Genomic DNA, 14,355 nt, shown 5'->3' on the forward strand with positions numbered 1-14,355 from the left:
TCAAAGAGTTACTATATAGATGGTGATGGCTTTTGGCAGGAAGGATCTCCAGTCTCATGAAGAGGATGGTCAGGGTTGTCCATAATTTTCTTGATTTTATGAAGAATCCTTCTTTGCATCATCATTTCTACAGGTTCCACAGTCGGCCCCAGAACAAAACCAGCCTTCATTACCAGTTTGTTGAGCCTTCTCAGGTCCTTGGCTCTGACGCTGCTGCCCCAACAGAAGACGGCAGACGAGACGACACATGGTTTTCATCGATGATTTGATCATCTTTGCACCTACTTTGGAGGAACATGAAGAACGCCTGATGAAAGTTCTCAACAAACTTAAGGACTTTGGGTTGAAGTTGTCAGTCGAGAAATGTGTGTTTTTCCAAACATCTGTGAAATATCTGGGACATGTAGTGTCCCAGAATGGTGTTGAGACAGATCCTGATAAGATCAAAACACTCACCTCCTGGCCAGTGCCCAAAAACCTGAAAGAGCTGAGGTCTTTTCTCGGTTTCTCTGGATATTACCGCCGTTTCGTCCAAGGATATTCAGCCATAGTTAAGCCACTGCATGACCTGACTGCTGGTTATCCGCCATCCCAGAAGAAATTGAGACCAACTGTAAAACCTGAGAATTACTTGAACCCCAAAGCACCATTTGGAGGACGGTGGACACCAGTGTGCCAGCAGGCTTTTGAAACCATCATCGAGAAACTAACTTCTGCTCCTGTACTGGCATTTGCTGATCCACAAAAGCCCTACACACTCCACACCGACGCCAGCTCCACCGGTCTTGGCGCGGTGTTGTATCAGGAGCAGGACGGAAAGAACAGGGTTGTGGCATATGCCAGCAGAGGTCTCTCACGGAGTGAGTCCAAGTACCCTGCTCATAAATTGGAGTTTCTCGCTCTGAAATGGGCGGTGACGGAGAAATTTAATGATTACCTCTACGGTGCTCAGTTCACAGTTGTCACAGACAGCAATCCACTAACTTATCTGTTATCCTCAGCAAAACTCGATGCTACCAGTTACAGATGGCTTTCAGCTTTGTCTACTTTCACATTCAAGATCATCTACAGAGCTGGAAAGCAGAACATGGATGCTGATGGATTGTCTCGACGACCTCATGGTGAGCTGTTTGATGATCCTACCTCCAGGAAGGAACATGAACGAGTCCTAAAATTTGCCCAGCAACACCTCAACGAACCAGATTATGTCTCCATTGATCAGCACACCATCGAAGCAGTTTGTGCTCGTCACCTGGTGTACAGCTCAGATGTACATCTTGACCATGCTCTGGTGTTGTCTATGTCAACCCATGTCAACAGTCTACCTGACAGTTTTACTGACGATGAACAGTTCAGCTCCCCTTTACTTCCTCGATTCTCAGCAGATGACATTGCAGCCAAGCAGCGTGACGACCCTGTTATCCGCCATGTCATAGCTCAGCTGGAACGAGGAGAGTCACCATCACCATCGGTGAAGGAAGAACTTCCTGAACTGCCTTTTCTACTCCGAGAAGTAAATAAAATGGAGCTCCAAAACAACCTTCTCATTAGGAGGAGACAAGTGGGAAGTGAATCCAGATGCCAACTAGTATTACCTGAGGAGTATCGAGCTGTTGTGCTGCACCAACTGCATAACCAAATGGGTCATATGGGAATTGACAGAACTCTAGACTTGGTCCGTTCCCGTTTCTACTGGCCCAGGATGTTCATTGATGTTGTCAATAAAGTTAGAACCTGTGAAAGATGTGTGAGACGCAAATCATTGCCTGAACGAGCTGCACCTTTGGTCAACATCAAAACCACTCATCCTTTGGAGTTGGTGTGTATGGATTTCCTCTCTGTAGAACCGGATCGTAGAATCAAAGACATCCTTGTTATTACAGACCACTTTACAAAGTATGCCATTGCTGTGCCTACTCCAAACCAAAAAGCTAAGACCGTTGCTAAGTGTTTGTGGGATAATTTCCTTATGCATTACGGCATTCCAGAAAAGCTGCACAGTGATCAGGGCCCAGATTTTGAATCACGAACCATCCGAGAACTCTGTGAAATGGCCAACATTCACAAAATAAGAACCACTCCATACCATCCAAGAGGAAATCCTGTTGAACGTTTTAATCGAACACTGCTGGACATGTTAGGAACACTAACTGAAAAAGAAAAATCTCATTGGACGGATTTCGTAAAACCACTAGTGCATGCTTACAACTGCACAAAAAACGATGTTACAGGATACTCACCATATGAGCTGATGTTCGGACGCCAACCCCGCCTACCGGTGGATTTAGCTTTTGGACTGCCATTAAATGAGGATGGATTTTGTTCCCACACACAGTATGTGCAAAAGTTAAAGTCCCACCTGGAGGAAAGTTACAAACTGGCCAGTAAGAACTCAGCTAAAGTGATGCAGCGTAACAAAACCCGATTTGACCAGAAAGTTACTGCATCAGAACTAAATGTTGGAGACAGAGTTCTAGTAAGGAACGTGCGACTAAGGGGGAAACACAAACTCGCAGATAAGTGGGAGTAGTCTGTGTATATTGTTGTGAAGAAAGCCGGCAATCTTCCTGTGTACACAGTCAGACCGGAAGGCCAGAACAAACCACTAAGAACCCTGCATCGAGACCTTTTATTGCCATGTGGGTACTTACCTGTTCCTGAAAAAGAGATACCTACCAGAGATAAAAAGAAATCTCCTGTGTCTTCTCCAGTATCTGCTGATGATGAAGAGGATCCATCAGAGGATGAACTAATTGATCCACCTCTGTACATTCCATCATCTGTTGAACCTGTCAAATTTACAATTGATATTGACCTGCCTCCTATCGATCAGTCTGTTCTAAGCACTGAACAGTTTGTTCCCTTCACGCAATCTCCAGCACCTGTAACTGAAGAGGACAATGATGCTGAGGATGATGAACCCAAACCTGTGGAAGGGGAACCCACAACTGTTAAAGAGGAACAACTAGCAATAGACAGTGAGGAACCTGAAATTGACTCTGAACAAATCAATCCTGCTGAAGTCTCCAGAGTTGAAGGAAGACTCTCTCCAGATCCTGATACTCCAGAGTCTGACAATGCAGGACTTGACATACAAGAACCTGATGTACCTGACATTTCCAGCCATGCTGAACAACCTCACTCACCAGTGGATTCAGTATCTCTGGACACTGAGGACCAACCTCTGAGACGTTCCAGCCGCACAAGAAATCCACCTGATCGACTGCAGTACACTAAACCTGGCGAACCATTACTGAAAAGCATTCAGGCTTTGCTCCACGGTTTGAGCTCTGCTTTCTCCTTCGCCCTCCAAGAAGATGAAGAAAAACAGTGTTTTGCTCCGTACTCTAGTCAGCCACCTATTTGCTGCCAGCCTGGCACATGTACGAGGACGTACATGGGATCAGGAGGGGAGGGTGTAACCTGCACAAAATAAGGAACCCGTATTTTATTTTGGCGGGTCAATCTGACAGCACCCTTTAAGTTACGGGTCACAGGTGACTCGGATCTCAATCGCTGTTGCTGCTGTCCCTGTGGCCAGCTGCTCGTCTCGGCGTCTTCTAAACTTATAGAAGAATACGGCTGGATCGAGGCTTACAAAAAGGACCGAAGGATTAAATTGGGTGTTTCCTGTCGACCGCTCGACGGTGAGTCGTTTAATTTACGTACTTTGTTTTCTTTGGAAATAGAAATGCGGTGGCGACACGCCCACTTAATCTGTGCATTAATGACTGAAAAGTTTATTTATTGATTTAAAAGGTCATTTTCTTTTTGTTAATTTTGTGGCCGAATAGATTATATATTGTTAAAATATTAAATAGGCCTTTTGATTTTTGTAGATTTGTCCTTTTAGGACAGTTTTAGTTATTTTTTTGATTGATTTTTGCTAACGGCCTATAGAACTCTGGGCTTGGTCATTTGTTTTTATTGGGGAGTTGCGCAACGGGGGAAAAAAAAGGAAAAAAAAACAATTGTTTATTGAAACGATATGGAAGTCAATTAAGTTTAATTGACTGCGTCAATTAAACTTAGATATAATGTGAAAGTGCACTTTAATTTGATCTGTACCGGTAACTTTAATTTGATTTGTACCTTTTACCGGTAACTTTAATAAGGTCTATACCCTTGATTTGAATCTGAATGTAACTTTGAATTTGATCGCAATCTTTAATTGGAAATTCATTTGAAAAAAATCATGAGAAAACACTTTATGGAATATAGTTATTTGTTTATTTTTTTGTAATTGTTGAATGTTTTTTTATTTTGGATAACAGTTTAACAATGTTTAAACATGACAGCTAATTTGTTTTATTTTTATTCATGACCTTGTTTAGGTCAGGTTTTTTCCCACCCCCGGTGTCACGTCAGGATGGCGAGCTACCGGATCACCGCAGCTTCGCGGTAGGATTTAAATGAACCAAGCTATTTTTTTCATTCTGGACCTATTTGCTCTGGATCTTGGAAAAAAAAAGAAAACAATCAGATATTGATTGATGGACTATTGATCACCTTGGATTCATGAATGGACCAAAATAGAAACTCTTGGGTGACATCAGGGTTTATTGTTTTGTTGCTGAGTGCTTGTTGTTTTTTTTTTCTCTTCCTTTGTTGTGTTTTTGGTTATATTATAGAAAATCACTGTTATTATAAATATTATTATTATTGCATATCTCCATATATATATGAAAGAAAAAAAACAAGTTGAATACAATAACTTAAACATACTTTTGTCTAATGGTATTTTATTCACACCCACGGGCTCCATAGCCGAATCTAGTTGAGCGCCATTTGTTATATTTGGCCGTAGTCAGGCGCCTAGCCTTAAGTAGCGTTACAACAGACTCGTAGAAGATCTGCAGCATCTTGCTACAAACCTTGAAGGATCTTAGCTTACTCAATAAGTACATCCTGCTCTGTCCCTTCTTACAGACGCCTTTACTTTTGCTTCTCCAGTCCAGTCTGTTGTCCAGATGAACACTGAGGTATTTAAATTCCTCAACCACCTCCACTCCTTCTTCCATGATGGAAATAATGTTCTGTCTAATCTTGTTTCTACTGAACTCTACAATCATCTCTTTTGTTTTCTTCACATCCAAGACGAGGTTATTGTTTCCACACCATCACACAAAGCGCTCCACCACTTCTCAGATTCTTGTCCCATCTCATTGTCATGTTGAAAAAGTAGCAGATAGACACATCTACTGTATTAGCAAATAAATAACTTCCTTTTTTTTTAACTAACTTTACCAGAACATCTTAATGCTTTAGGGAATGCTAACACTGTAACATGGCTGTTACTGGATACACTGCTGGCATAGAAAGCCTCAAACATTCTTGTTATGACAGATTTGGCTGAGGTTTTTTTTTGTGCAAAACTGCAAGTTGATGCTGGACTGAAACTGTGAATTGATAAATAAAAAAGTTGTTAGTATTGTCTACTGAATGCCTATATCGTTGGGTTCAATTCCTTTACTTCAAACATGGAAATAAACTCACTGGAAAGCAAAGGTTTAAAAAAAAAAAAAGACAAAAAATAAATTCCACGTATAAAATGACAAGGCCTGAACTTAATGGAACTGACTTTTTGGAAGGAAAGAAGGAAGAGCTGAAGCATGGTAACACATGGTGAACGACTGCCCCATTTTCAACTGTGCTGCCATTGTTGGAGAGATGAGAAAAGATCTTATATTTTCCAGGAGTTGAGGGAAACTTTTTTTTTTCCTGCTTTGAGAAAGGAGGGACAACACTTCCTTTCCCAGAACAATTTATCTCCCTTCTTGACAAGACTCCCTGCTATATTTACCCAACTAAAATTGCAGATGATATACTTCCAGCTGCAACACTCTCCACCTCCATAGCACATGCTCCTGTCAATCAGAGATTTCAACAGAGCAGAAGTGCCAGTGAACTCCGTTAAAGATGTGGAGTATGTTATAGTGAGAATGGAACACGCAAAAATAAGGGCAGAAGAAGAAGGAAAAAAAACTTGCAACAACATATTTCTTTCGCTGGCTGTTTTTTGATGTTAGAGGGAGCAAAGATCTTGGTTAAAACTAACAGAATGTGGACAGCTGGGCCATTTCTGTGCTTAAAGCCACAGCAAAACATAGCACAGAAAGAGTTTATCGCAAAATTTCTGCATGAGCTGCAGTTATCTGAGCTCTATTTGTCTCCAGTCAGCCCTAAGAAACCATCTAATGGCAATGTACTGTTCGGATCTGAGATTAAAGAAGGAATAAGACCCTCAAGCATCCATGACAAACTTTTTCTAAACGAAAGAAAGTACTTGGCTTCCATCCTGGTGAAATAATGCAGTGATTGTTGGAACAACAAGAATGTTAGTTTTTTTTTGTTGTGATTTTAGAGAAAGAAAAAGTATGGGATAGAGAGAAGGAAAAAAAAAGAAAGAAAGGGTACAAGGAGGGTTAACGTTGTGTGGTGAATTCCTCCTCAGCCAGCAGTGCCTGTCCATCTCAGAGAGCAACAGGCATTCCCTGGAGGAAGGCTCAAGCTGCAGGACCATACATTTCCACCGAGCTCCATGTGTTACATCTTATTGCCCACATCTCGTATGCGCAGGGGCCACAGTATTGTGGGACCTGGCCGCAACTTTCACGGCCAAGGCATGCAGGGCCAGAACTAAGAGCCACAGCTTGGCTTTTTCAGACCACAGCGAACGTTTTCAAACGGCAATACCAGACACACAAAGGAGCGCATCCGTAAATGAGATGAGATTTATCAGCTGACCAATTTATCGGTGGATCCTCACAGATTCAAGTCAGTGTGGCTGGAAAACGCTGATGTGTTACCATCACTTCCAGCCAGAAGAAACACGCAGGTGCAGTACAACAGAGGATATACTGGATGATCCTAAAAGCATAGGCTGTATCTTTCAACCTGGCAAACCCAACTTCTCTATTGGCTTACACAGAAACTTCATGACACTGAGCTTACCTCTTATGTTGTTAAGTATTTCCTTGAGATGGCCGAAGCTGTTCAGTAATGGGTCTTGTTCTTCATCCTGACCAGAGAAACACAATTAGAGGTTGCTGAGGTGCAGTTCTGCTCTAAACATTCGTTTCTTTGCGAACTCAACTTTAATATGGACGACTCAGTAATTAGAACGTACCAGTGAAGTATGGTTATTCCATCGAGAGTTTCTCTTAATAGCTCCAACAACTGTGGTTATTTCGCCTTGGACAATGTAGATGTTTTTGTCCACCATGCTGCTTCTCTAGTAAGAGATGAATAACACAAAGCAATTCAGCTTAGAGCTTTAAAAATGTAAACAAGGGCTGGAAAACAACTTATTCTGGTTTCACGTTGACAGTTATTAGACATTGTTCCCAATAATAATCTCCACGGGATTTCTAACCTATATCATATAGTACAGAGCACAGAAATTTGTTCACAAAGTCACTTTACACTTTCACTGCCTTTGGAGCATTTAAGGGTTTTTGTAACACCAGTTTTTAGTTAAAACTCATTTTGTTAGTGTACACATTAATGCAATTTTTCACAAAGTCATTAGGGTTTCACTCAGTGTATCTACTCCCCACCAGGCTAATCATTACTTATTTATTTAAGTCTTTTTAAAATGTTTGCTTATTTTAAAAAAGACTTTATATTTGATGTTTAGGTATTAATCTTCCAATAACACATAATTATCATGTGATATTTTCATGTTTCCTGTCATTTAAACATTTTTACACTCAAAAACACAGCGGGCTGCTGGATAAATGACTCCCCCAGCGTCCCAATCACCAGGCTTAGCAAGTTTTCTGTGGAAAACCCGGAAGAGCTATTTAAACAATCCTACATTTGCAGTCAAAAGATTAATTAGCAGGGCCACCTACTGTTCTGATCAATGTACAGTTTCTATGGATTGTCTTAGTTTATTCCTCAATCTGTTTAGGATGAAATGCATATACCTAGATCTGAAGCGAAGTGTGCAGCATATTTGGAGTAGTATTTTTGGAAAGTATAGAAATATGGATGTGTGAACAACACAGAAAAGGTTTGGATCACGAGTGCTATTGTAATTTGTCATAAGAGGAAGAAAGAAAATTAGAGATAATGAAGATTAAGTCAACAAGTTTAGCATTTAAGCCTCAATGACAGGAAATGACAGGAAACTTGAAAATATCACTTGATAATTATGCGTTATAGTAAGATTCATATCTGAACACCACTATAAAGTTGTAAAAATGCAAACATTTAAAAGAAAATTATAAATTAATGCTTAGCCTGGTGTAGGGGAGGTAAGTAAAGCCTGTCAGCCTGCCAGGCTTATAATCTACTGGGGGAAACCTTGGCTCTACATATGGCCTTTATTTGTATGTTGCAGTGACATTTGACCTCTGCCCAACATTAATTGAAATGAATCTGAATATTGCTCCAAGGTTTTTTTCCCTCAGTAAGTTCACGTGATTTTTAGATACACTGTCGAAATATAAATATGCTTCATTTAAATAAACTTTTAATAGTAAAAGTTTCAATATTGGCTTTCTTGTCTTATTTGATCTGCAACAATTCTAGATATTTTATAGTTTGCCCACTAAATGCCTGAGACTTATTTCTATGCCCAGTTCTTCCATAAGCTGATGTGCTACATCTTTTGCACATGAGATATTAAGTTATGATGAAACAATGTCTCATTTCTTTTTTCTTTTTTTTTTGATTCAATCTTTTTATTTTTCAATCGGTGACAGAAACAGATTTCCTTCCAATGTGTTGGATGACCAGTCCAGATGTTTTGCTTTTATGTAATGATGTATGACTGGCTGAAAAATAAACAGGCAGACAAACAAATTCAAAAACCCAGCAGGTCTGGAATAGTAACCCACAAGGCACTGGATGATATTACGAGGCAAGTTAAACAACATTAACCCAACAGTTTAGTTTTTGAGCAGCTAATATTCAGAAACGTTTATGTCATTGTAAAACCGTGCTAATTGTTGAATTATCAGATGTCATTTATTTGTGGCATATTCTGATGTTACAATAGAAGCACAAGAATATATATTTCAGCTTCTACCAACAAGCTGAAGGGCGTCATGTGTTAACCAGTTGACAAATAATTAACAGTTGATGTGGCAGCTAGCACCTAGCTTCATTAGCTTGTGCTAGTCGTGACTCTCTGATTTGCTCCAAATACGTCCCGGTTATTTTTTTTAAGTGAACCTCCGCTGGACGTACACATATTTGCCCTGCTTAGAACATTAAAGACATTAAATTACCTTCCTTCGTGAGGCTGCTGATTCAAACAAGGAGTCCTGGCGGAGCTGGTGCTGCCTTTTTTTTTTACCGACAAGCTAAACGGGCTAGTCGGACAACAGTGAATGAAGGAGACCAAAGTTCAGCTCACTGTAAGAAACAGACCAACCACAATACTCAGACATTCCACCGTGTGATGGCGGGATCTCTGTCATTAGTGCATCATCAATCATTCCCCCCAAAAACAGTCCATAGATGAACAGCTGAAATCACTTCCTGTAGCTGTTAGCCCGGCTTTGGTAAACACACTGACGTGGAAATGCTGTGAGTCGCTAACCTAACATGACGTGCAAAGTGTTTGATTGACGTTTAAACGAATCATAACGCGCAAGCGTCACATGTGTTTTCGAGATGCAATCATTTTGGCTCCAGTTCAATGATTAGAATTCAGTTATACTTATGACATCCTGTAATGAATCGAACAGGTCTAGTTATTTTTATTTTATTTTACGTTTTGTAAAGCATTCCAATATGACAAGGGCGGGACAAGATAATAAGTACGGGAGCAAGTTAGGTTGCGCCTGCCTTATGACGAAAGCCCGGCCTGCATCTTCGCTCTGGATGCGTGCAGAACATAATCCCGTTCTAAATCTGTGGAATGTCATTTATGTCATTTATGTCATTCATTTAGCGGTCAGATTTCAATGCTTGGCATAAATACAATCATGTGTATCATGGTTTCACTTAGGCTGTTTTTCCTCTATTATGATTAGAGTGTTTGTTTTGCCTTTATTCCTGCAAGATTTCTTTCTTCGGATACCACCCTTTTTTTTTCCTCTTTGAATAAATAAATCATCAGGAAGCTTTTTGACCTTTGCCTTCTTTACCAGACGATAAGAAAAATAAAATTGACACCACTTTAAAAGTCTTATATGGATAGGGTAAGGTCTGGTGGCAATTTCTTGGCCAGATCAAAGGTGGGGCAACTTTTTTTTTTTTCCAGAATGTGATTTTTCATTTATACAATTTATACTTCAGCAATCTGATCTCTTGTATTCTTCCAGAATAACAACTGCAGATGAGAATTATCTTTTGTTACAATCTGGCACAGAGTATATTGAGCATCACAATGATCAGTACCACAAGTTAAGCTAGCAGTGTAAAAATGAGTTTTAGACACTTTGTAGTTTTATAGGGCAATATTATGTGTTTTCCACCCAGATATTGCCATTTTGGTAGGATAATCAAGTAACTATCTACCTTCAGTTGTTATAAAGATGCTGTATCAAATATGACTTAAAATAAATTTCATTTCTTAATTTGAAGCCTTGAAATTGGACCTCTGGCTCTTTAAGGAACTCTCAATCTTTCTGACACTCTACCTTCAAGGCATCACAACATCACTCCTTTACTAAGCCTTTAGCAATGTCTTTACCAGTGTTGCACTGAGAAGTAGTTCATACCGTGAGGTCAGCAGATGCAAAGTTTCATCAGGGGTTTGCTAATTGCTGCAGACTAGTCTGAAGGAGCTGAGTGGGAGAGTCGGAGGGAAGGCGTGCTCGGTGAGGCAGACGCTTGGTAGCTTGGAAACTGCAGCCCTGAGGAGGATCTTCGACCTTGAATGTGGCGCTCTGTTGCACCAGAAGATTAGCACAGTTAAATGGTTGCCATGGGAGATTAAATAATTTCTCAAACCCGCATGACAGAATCAAAACAACTCTCCAGGTATGCTTTTGATGAAGGAGTAACAACGATGCAAAGCTCAGAAAAGTCAATTTTGCATAATCTAAAGTCCTAAACAACCTTTGTCCATTATAATTTGAAGTCTTTGTAGCATTTCACATCTGCATACAGTAATCATGTAATCGGTAATCTTGTTGGCATGATTAATTTACACATGTTCTATTTAGAGCAAAGCGTTATCAGATTACATTAAAAAGTGAATACGTTCGCAATTTTCTTTGCAAAAACACGTTCAAACATGTCAGCCGAACAATTCTGAATAAGCAAAACACAACGGAAACAACAGTAAGAAGAATGCAACAATCGGTTGTTACACTAAAGCATCAATGGAGCACAGAGATTTTCATGGAGGGGTCCCATTTTAATCCCGTAGTTGATTTTAGACTGTTTGTCTTTGGTTGTCTTGTATTATCCATTTTTCCAGGAAATCTTCAGACTTCAAATTGTTCAGTGCAAACATAGATCAGACCTTTGAGAAAGCTATGCTATGGCAGAACTTTTACAGGTTCCATTTGGAAATGATGTTCTCTGGATCAAGTCAGATTTTTCATCTGTCAAGGGTTGATCTTTAGTTGCATTCTGAAAGAACATCATGTTCTTATAAGTATAATTTCAAAAGAAAGGGCCTGAAGTGGTCATCCTCTGAATCCCCTCAAAATCTTTGGATGAAAGAACAACGATCAGTTTCTTAAGAATAAAAATACCCCAATCCTTTGGCTGATTTTGACCCTTCAGGTAGGACTAAAGGGTCCATGTCCATGTCTGGATAGGTGAGTTCAGAATCATATTTTATCTGACTGATGAAAAGTCCTAATACAAAATGTTGCTTTGAAACATGTCATTCATGTAGTCACTGCTTAACCTCTCATCGACTTGATTTGTTGATTCAACTCAAGAAATGGATAACCACCCTTCTTGTTACGCTGATCCTTCTTTAGAGCTTGAAATGGCAGAAAGAAATTATTGTATAAAGACATATTTATGAGGTGTACCTTAAATCCCATTTCCAGATTAACCATAGAATAGATTATTTCACTTCCAATAAAGTTGTTCCATAGAGCTAACAGATTAAGACTTGGCAAACAGTAGATATTAAACAGGAAGGCGTATGTCTCATGTTCTGTAGATGGTCTTTTTGATTTTAAGATCCTTTTAATCTACTGTAAATCTTACAACTTATACTCATTTTGTCTTCCCGATATACATTCTAAATAAGAAATTGTTCTTAATGGTTTGCCTGGTGAAATAAAAGTTTAACTAAGATTGTTTTTAATGAGGTAGATCTTGCCAAGATGTAAAATTTTTTCAGCTGTTGATGACCTTCTGTGCAAAAACATAATTTTACCTCTTCCCTTTAGACATTTTTGCTAAGGAAATTAGATAAATATCGGCCTCTTTGTGACCAGATAAAGTTAGAAATAAATACACCCGCTTTATCATGTTATATCGGTGTTTTGTTTGGAAGATATGATGTTTCTCTATATCACAAAGTCTGTCATCCTACCATTTGTATTCATTTCAATTCACAAGTTTGCAACTGACTTGATGCAATACCATATGCCCATCTAACACAATTATTTGTAAGTTGTTCTGTATCATTTCACCAAAACAACTCAAATATGATTTGGTCATTTTTATTTCTAAGTAATTAGAGGCATCAGGATTTTACATTAAAAAAAATTTCTTTGTGAATAAAAAGATAATAATAATATATTACCTGTTCAATAGTCTCAAATGACCCATGTTAAAGTACATTTTTTTAATCAGTTCACTTAAAGGAGGCCTTTATTACTTTTCAACACGTAAAAGCAAACATAACAGATGCTGGGCTTTATTCCATCCACGTGAAATAATGAAATTTTAAGTCGATTTTTATACACAATGAAACAGAATTTAAACTTTCTCTCTCTTTTGATGTCACAAACAAAACATTTGAACAGATCTTAACCAAGGTCACCACTTTGCCTACTACTGAAAGTTCAAATGTATTTCAATAATCTTGCATCATCTTAAAGAGGACCAACTGAATGAGATGCCTGTCCGCCTTTTCTTTCTCAGCATTACGTTTAAAGACAGCTTCTAACTAAATTGCTTATCACTTTAATGTTGATGTAGATTGGTTGGACCTATCTCTCGCCAGAGGAACACCTACATAGAGTACAATCAAGTTTATGTGAATACTGTGATGCCTCCAGCCATTTCATCACTCACTGCCCGTCATGGCTAAAAGAGAAGGTCCTACTTAACCAGAAAACACCCAACTCAACCCAGGACCTGTCAAAACCAGACTGACAATATGTTAACATGTCATGCTTATTGATGTACGCATAAACGCCTTGGGTGATCTTTTTTTGTTTAGTATTTTAGATAACAGGCAAAGTAAAGATACTAGCCTGTAAATACAAAAAATATGTTGGTCCACAGCTTTAAATGTTGGAGGAAGTTTGGCTGCAATTTTCTTTGGATGATCCTGTTGTATTATCCAAATTGTGAGCATACCTCATACCTTTGGTGAGGTATGCTGTCAGGCTGAAGGAGTTGTGATCCGGTATGTTGGGGTTCATCCCGGTGAACGAGAGGGAGAAACTTCCCTCCGCCTGTGAGTTGGGGGACAGGTACTGACTGTTGTTTGTGGTTACCCGCTGAACAACAGTTCAGATTACACACGTTTTTGGAGTCCTTGGAGGGGTTACTGGAGAGTGTCCCTCATGGGGACTCCCTTGTTCTGCTGGGAGATTTCAATGCTCACATGGGCAATGACAGTGAGGGGTGTGGTTAGGAACCCGTGGTGTTCTGTTGTTGGACTTCTGTGCTCATCATGGATTGTCCATAACAAACACCATGTTCAAACATAATGGTGTTCATATGTGCTCTTGGCACCAGGACACCCTCGGCCGCAGTTCAATGATCGACTTTGTTGTCTACTCATCTGATCTGCAGCCACGTCTTGGACATGCGGGTGTAGACAGGTGCAACGCTATCCACTGACCTCTACCCGGTGGTGAGTTGGCGCTGGTAGTCCTGGTCAAACCTGGCAAGCCCAAACGTGTTATAAGGGTCTGCTGGTGAGATGAAGCTTTAACTCTCACCTCCAGGATAACTTTGAACATGTTCCAGGGGCGGTGGGGAACACTGAATATGAGTGGACCATGATCCATGCCTCCATTGTTGAGGCAGCTTATCGGAGCTGTGGCCGCATGGTTGTCAGTACCTGTTGCTGCAGCAACCCTGAAACCCGCTGGTGGACACCTTTGGTGAGGTATGCTGTCAGGCTGAAGGAATCCTATCAGGCCTTTTTGGCCTGTGGGACTCAAAAAGCAAACCAAGCGGCATGCGGCTCCAATGGTTGCTGAGGCTAAAACTCAGGAGTCCATGGAGAAAGACTTCTATGTTCCT

At 39.9% G+C, this 14,355-nt stretch overlaps 1 protein-coding gene across 4 annotated transcripts in view; it reads right to left on the reverse strand.

Moving 5' to 3' along the window:
* The window catches only part of gbf1 (golgi brefeldin A resistant guanine nucleotide exchange factor 1), a 64,548-nt gene extending 55,011 nt beyond the window's left edge, over positions 1-9,537 (reverse strand). For all 4 annotated transcript variants that reach the window (XM_014471593.2, XM_023327109.1, XM_023327108.1 and 1 more), the window contains exons 1-3: positions 9,240-9,537; positions 7,130-7,234; positions 6,955-7,021 (exon numbers count right to left, since the gene is read on the reverse strand). In XM_014471593.2, coding sequence (XP_014327079.1) covers positions 6,955-7,021; positions 7,130-7,225 — 163 coding nt within the window. In that variant the 5' untranslated portion in view covers positions 7,226-7,234; positions 9,240-9,537. The remainder of the gene's footprint in view (positions 1-6,954; positions 7,022-7,129; positions 7,235-9,239) is intronic.
* Between the last annotated feature and the right edge of the window lie 4,818 nt (positions 9,538-14,355).

Source organism: Xiphophorus maculatus, chromosome 22 (assembly GCF_002775205.1).
Source record: "Xiphophorus maculatus strain JP 163 A chromosome 22, X_maculatus-5.0-male, whole genome shotgun sequence".
Lineage (NCBI taxonomy): Eukaryota > Metazoa > Chordata > Actinopteri > Cyprinodontiformes > Poeciliidae > Xiphophorus > Xiphophorus maculatus.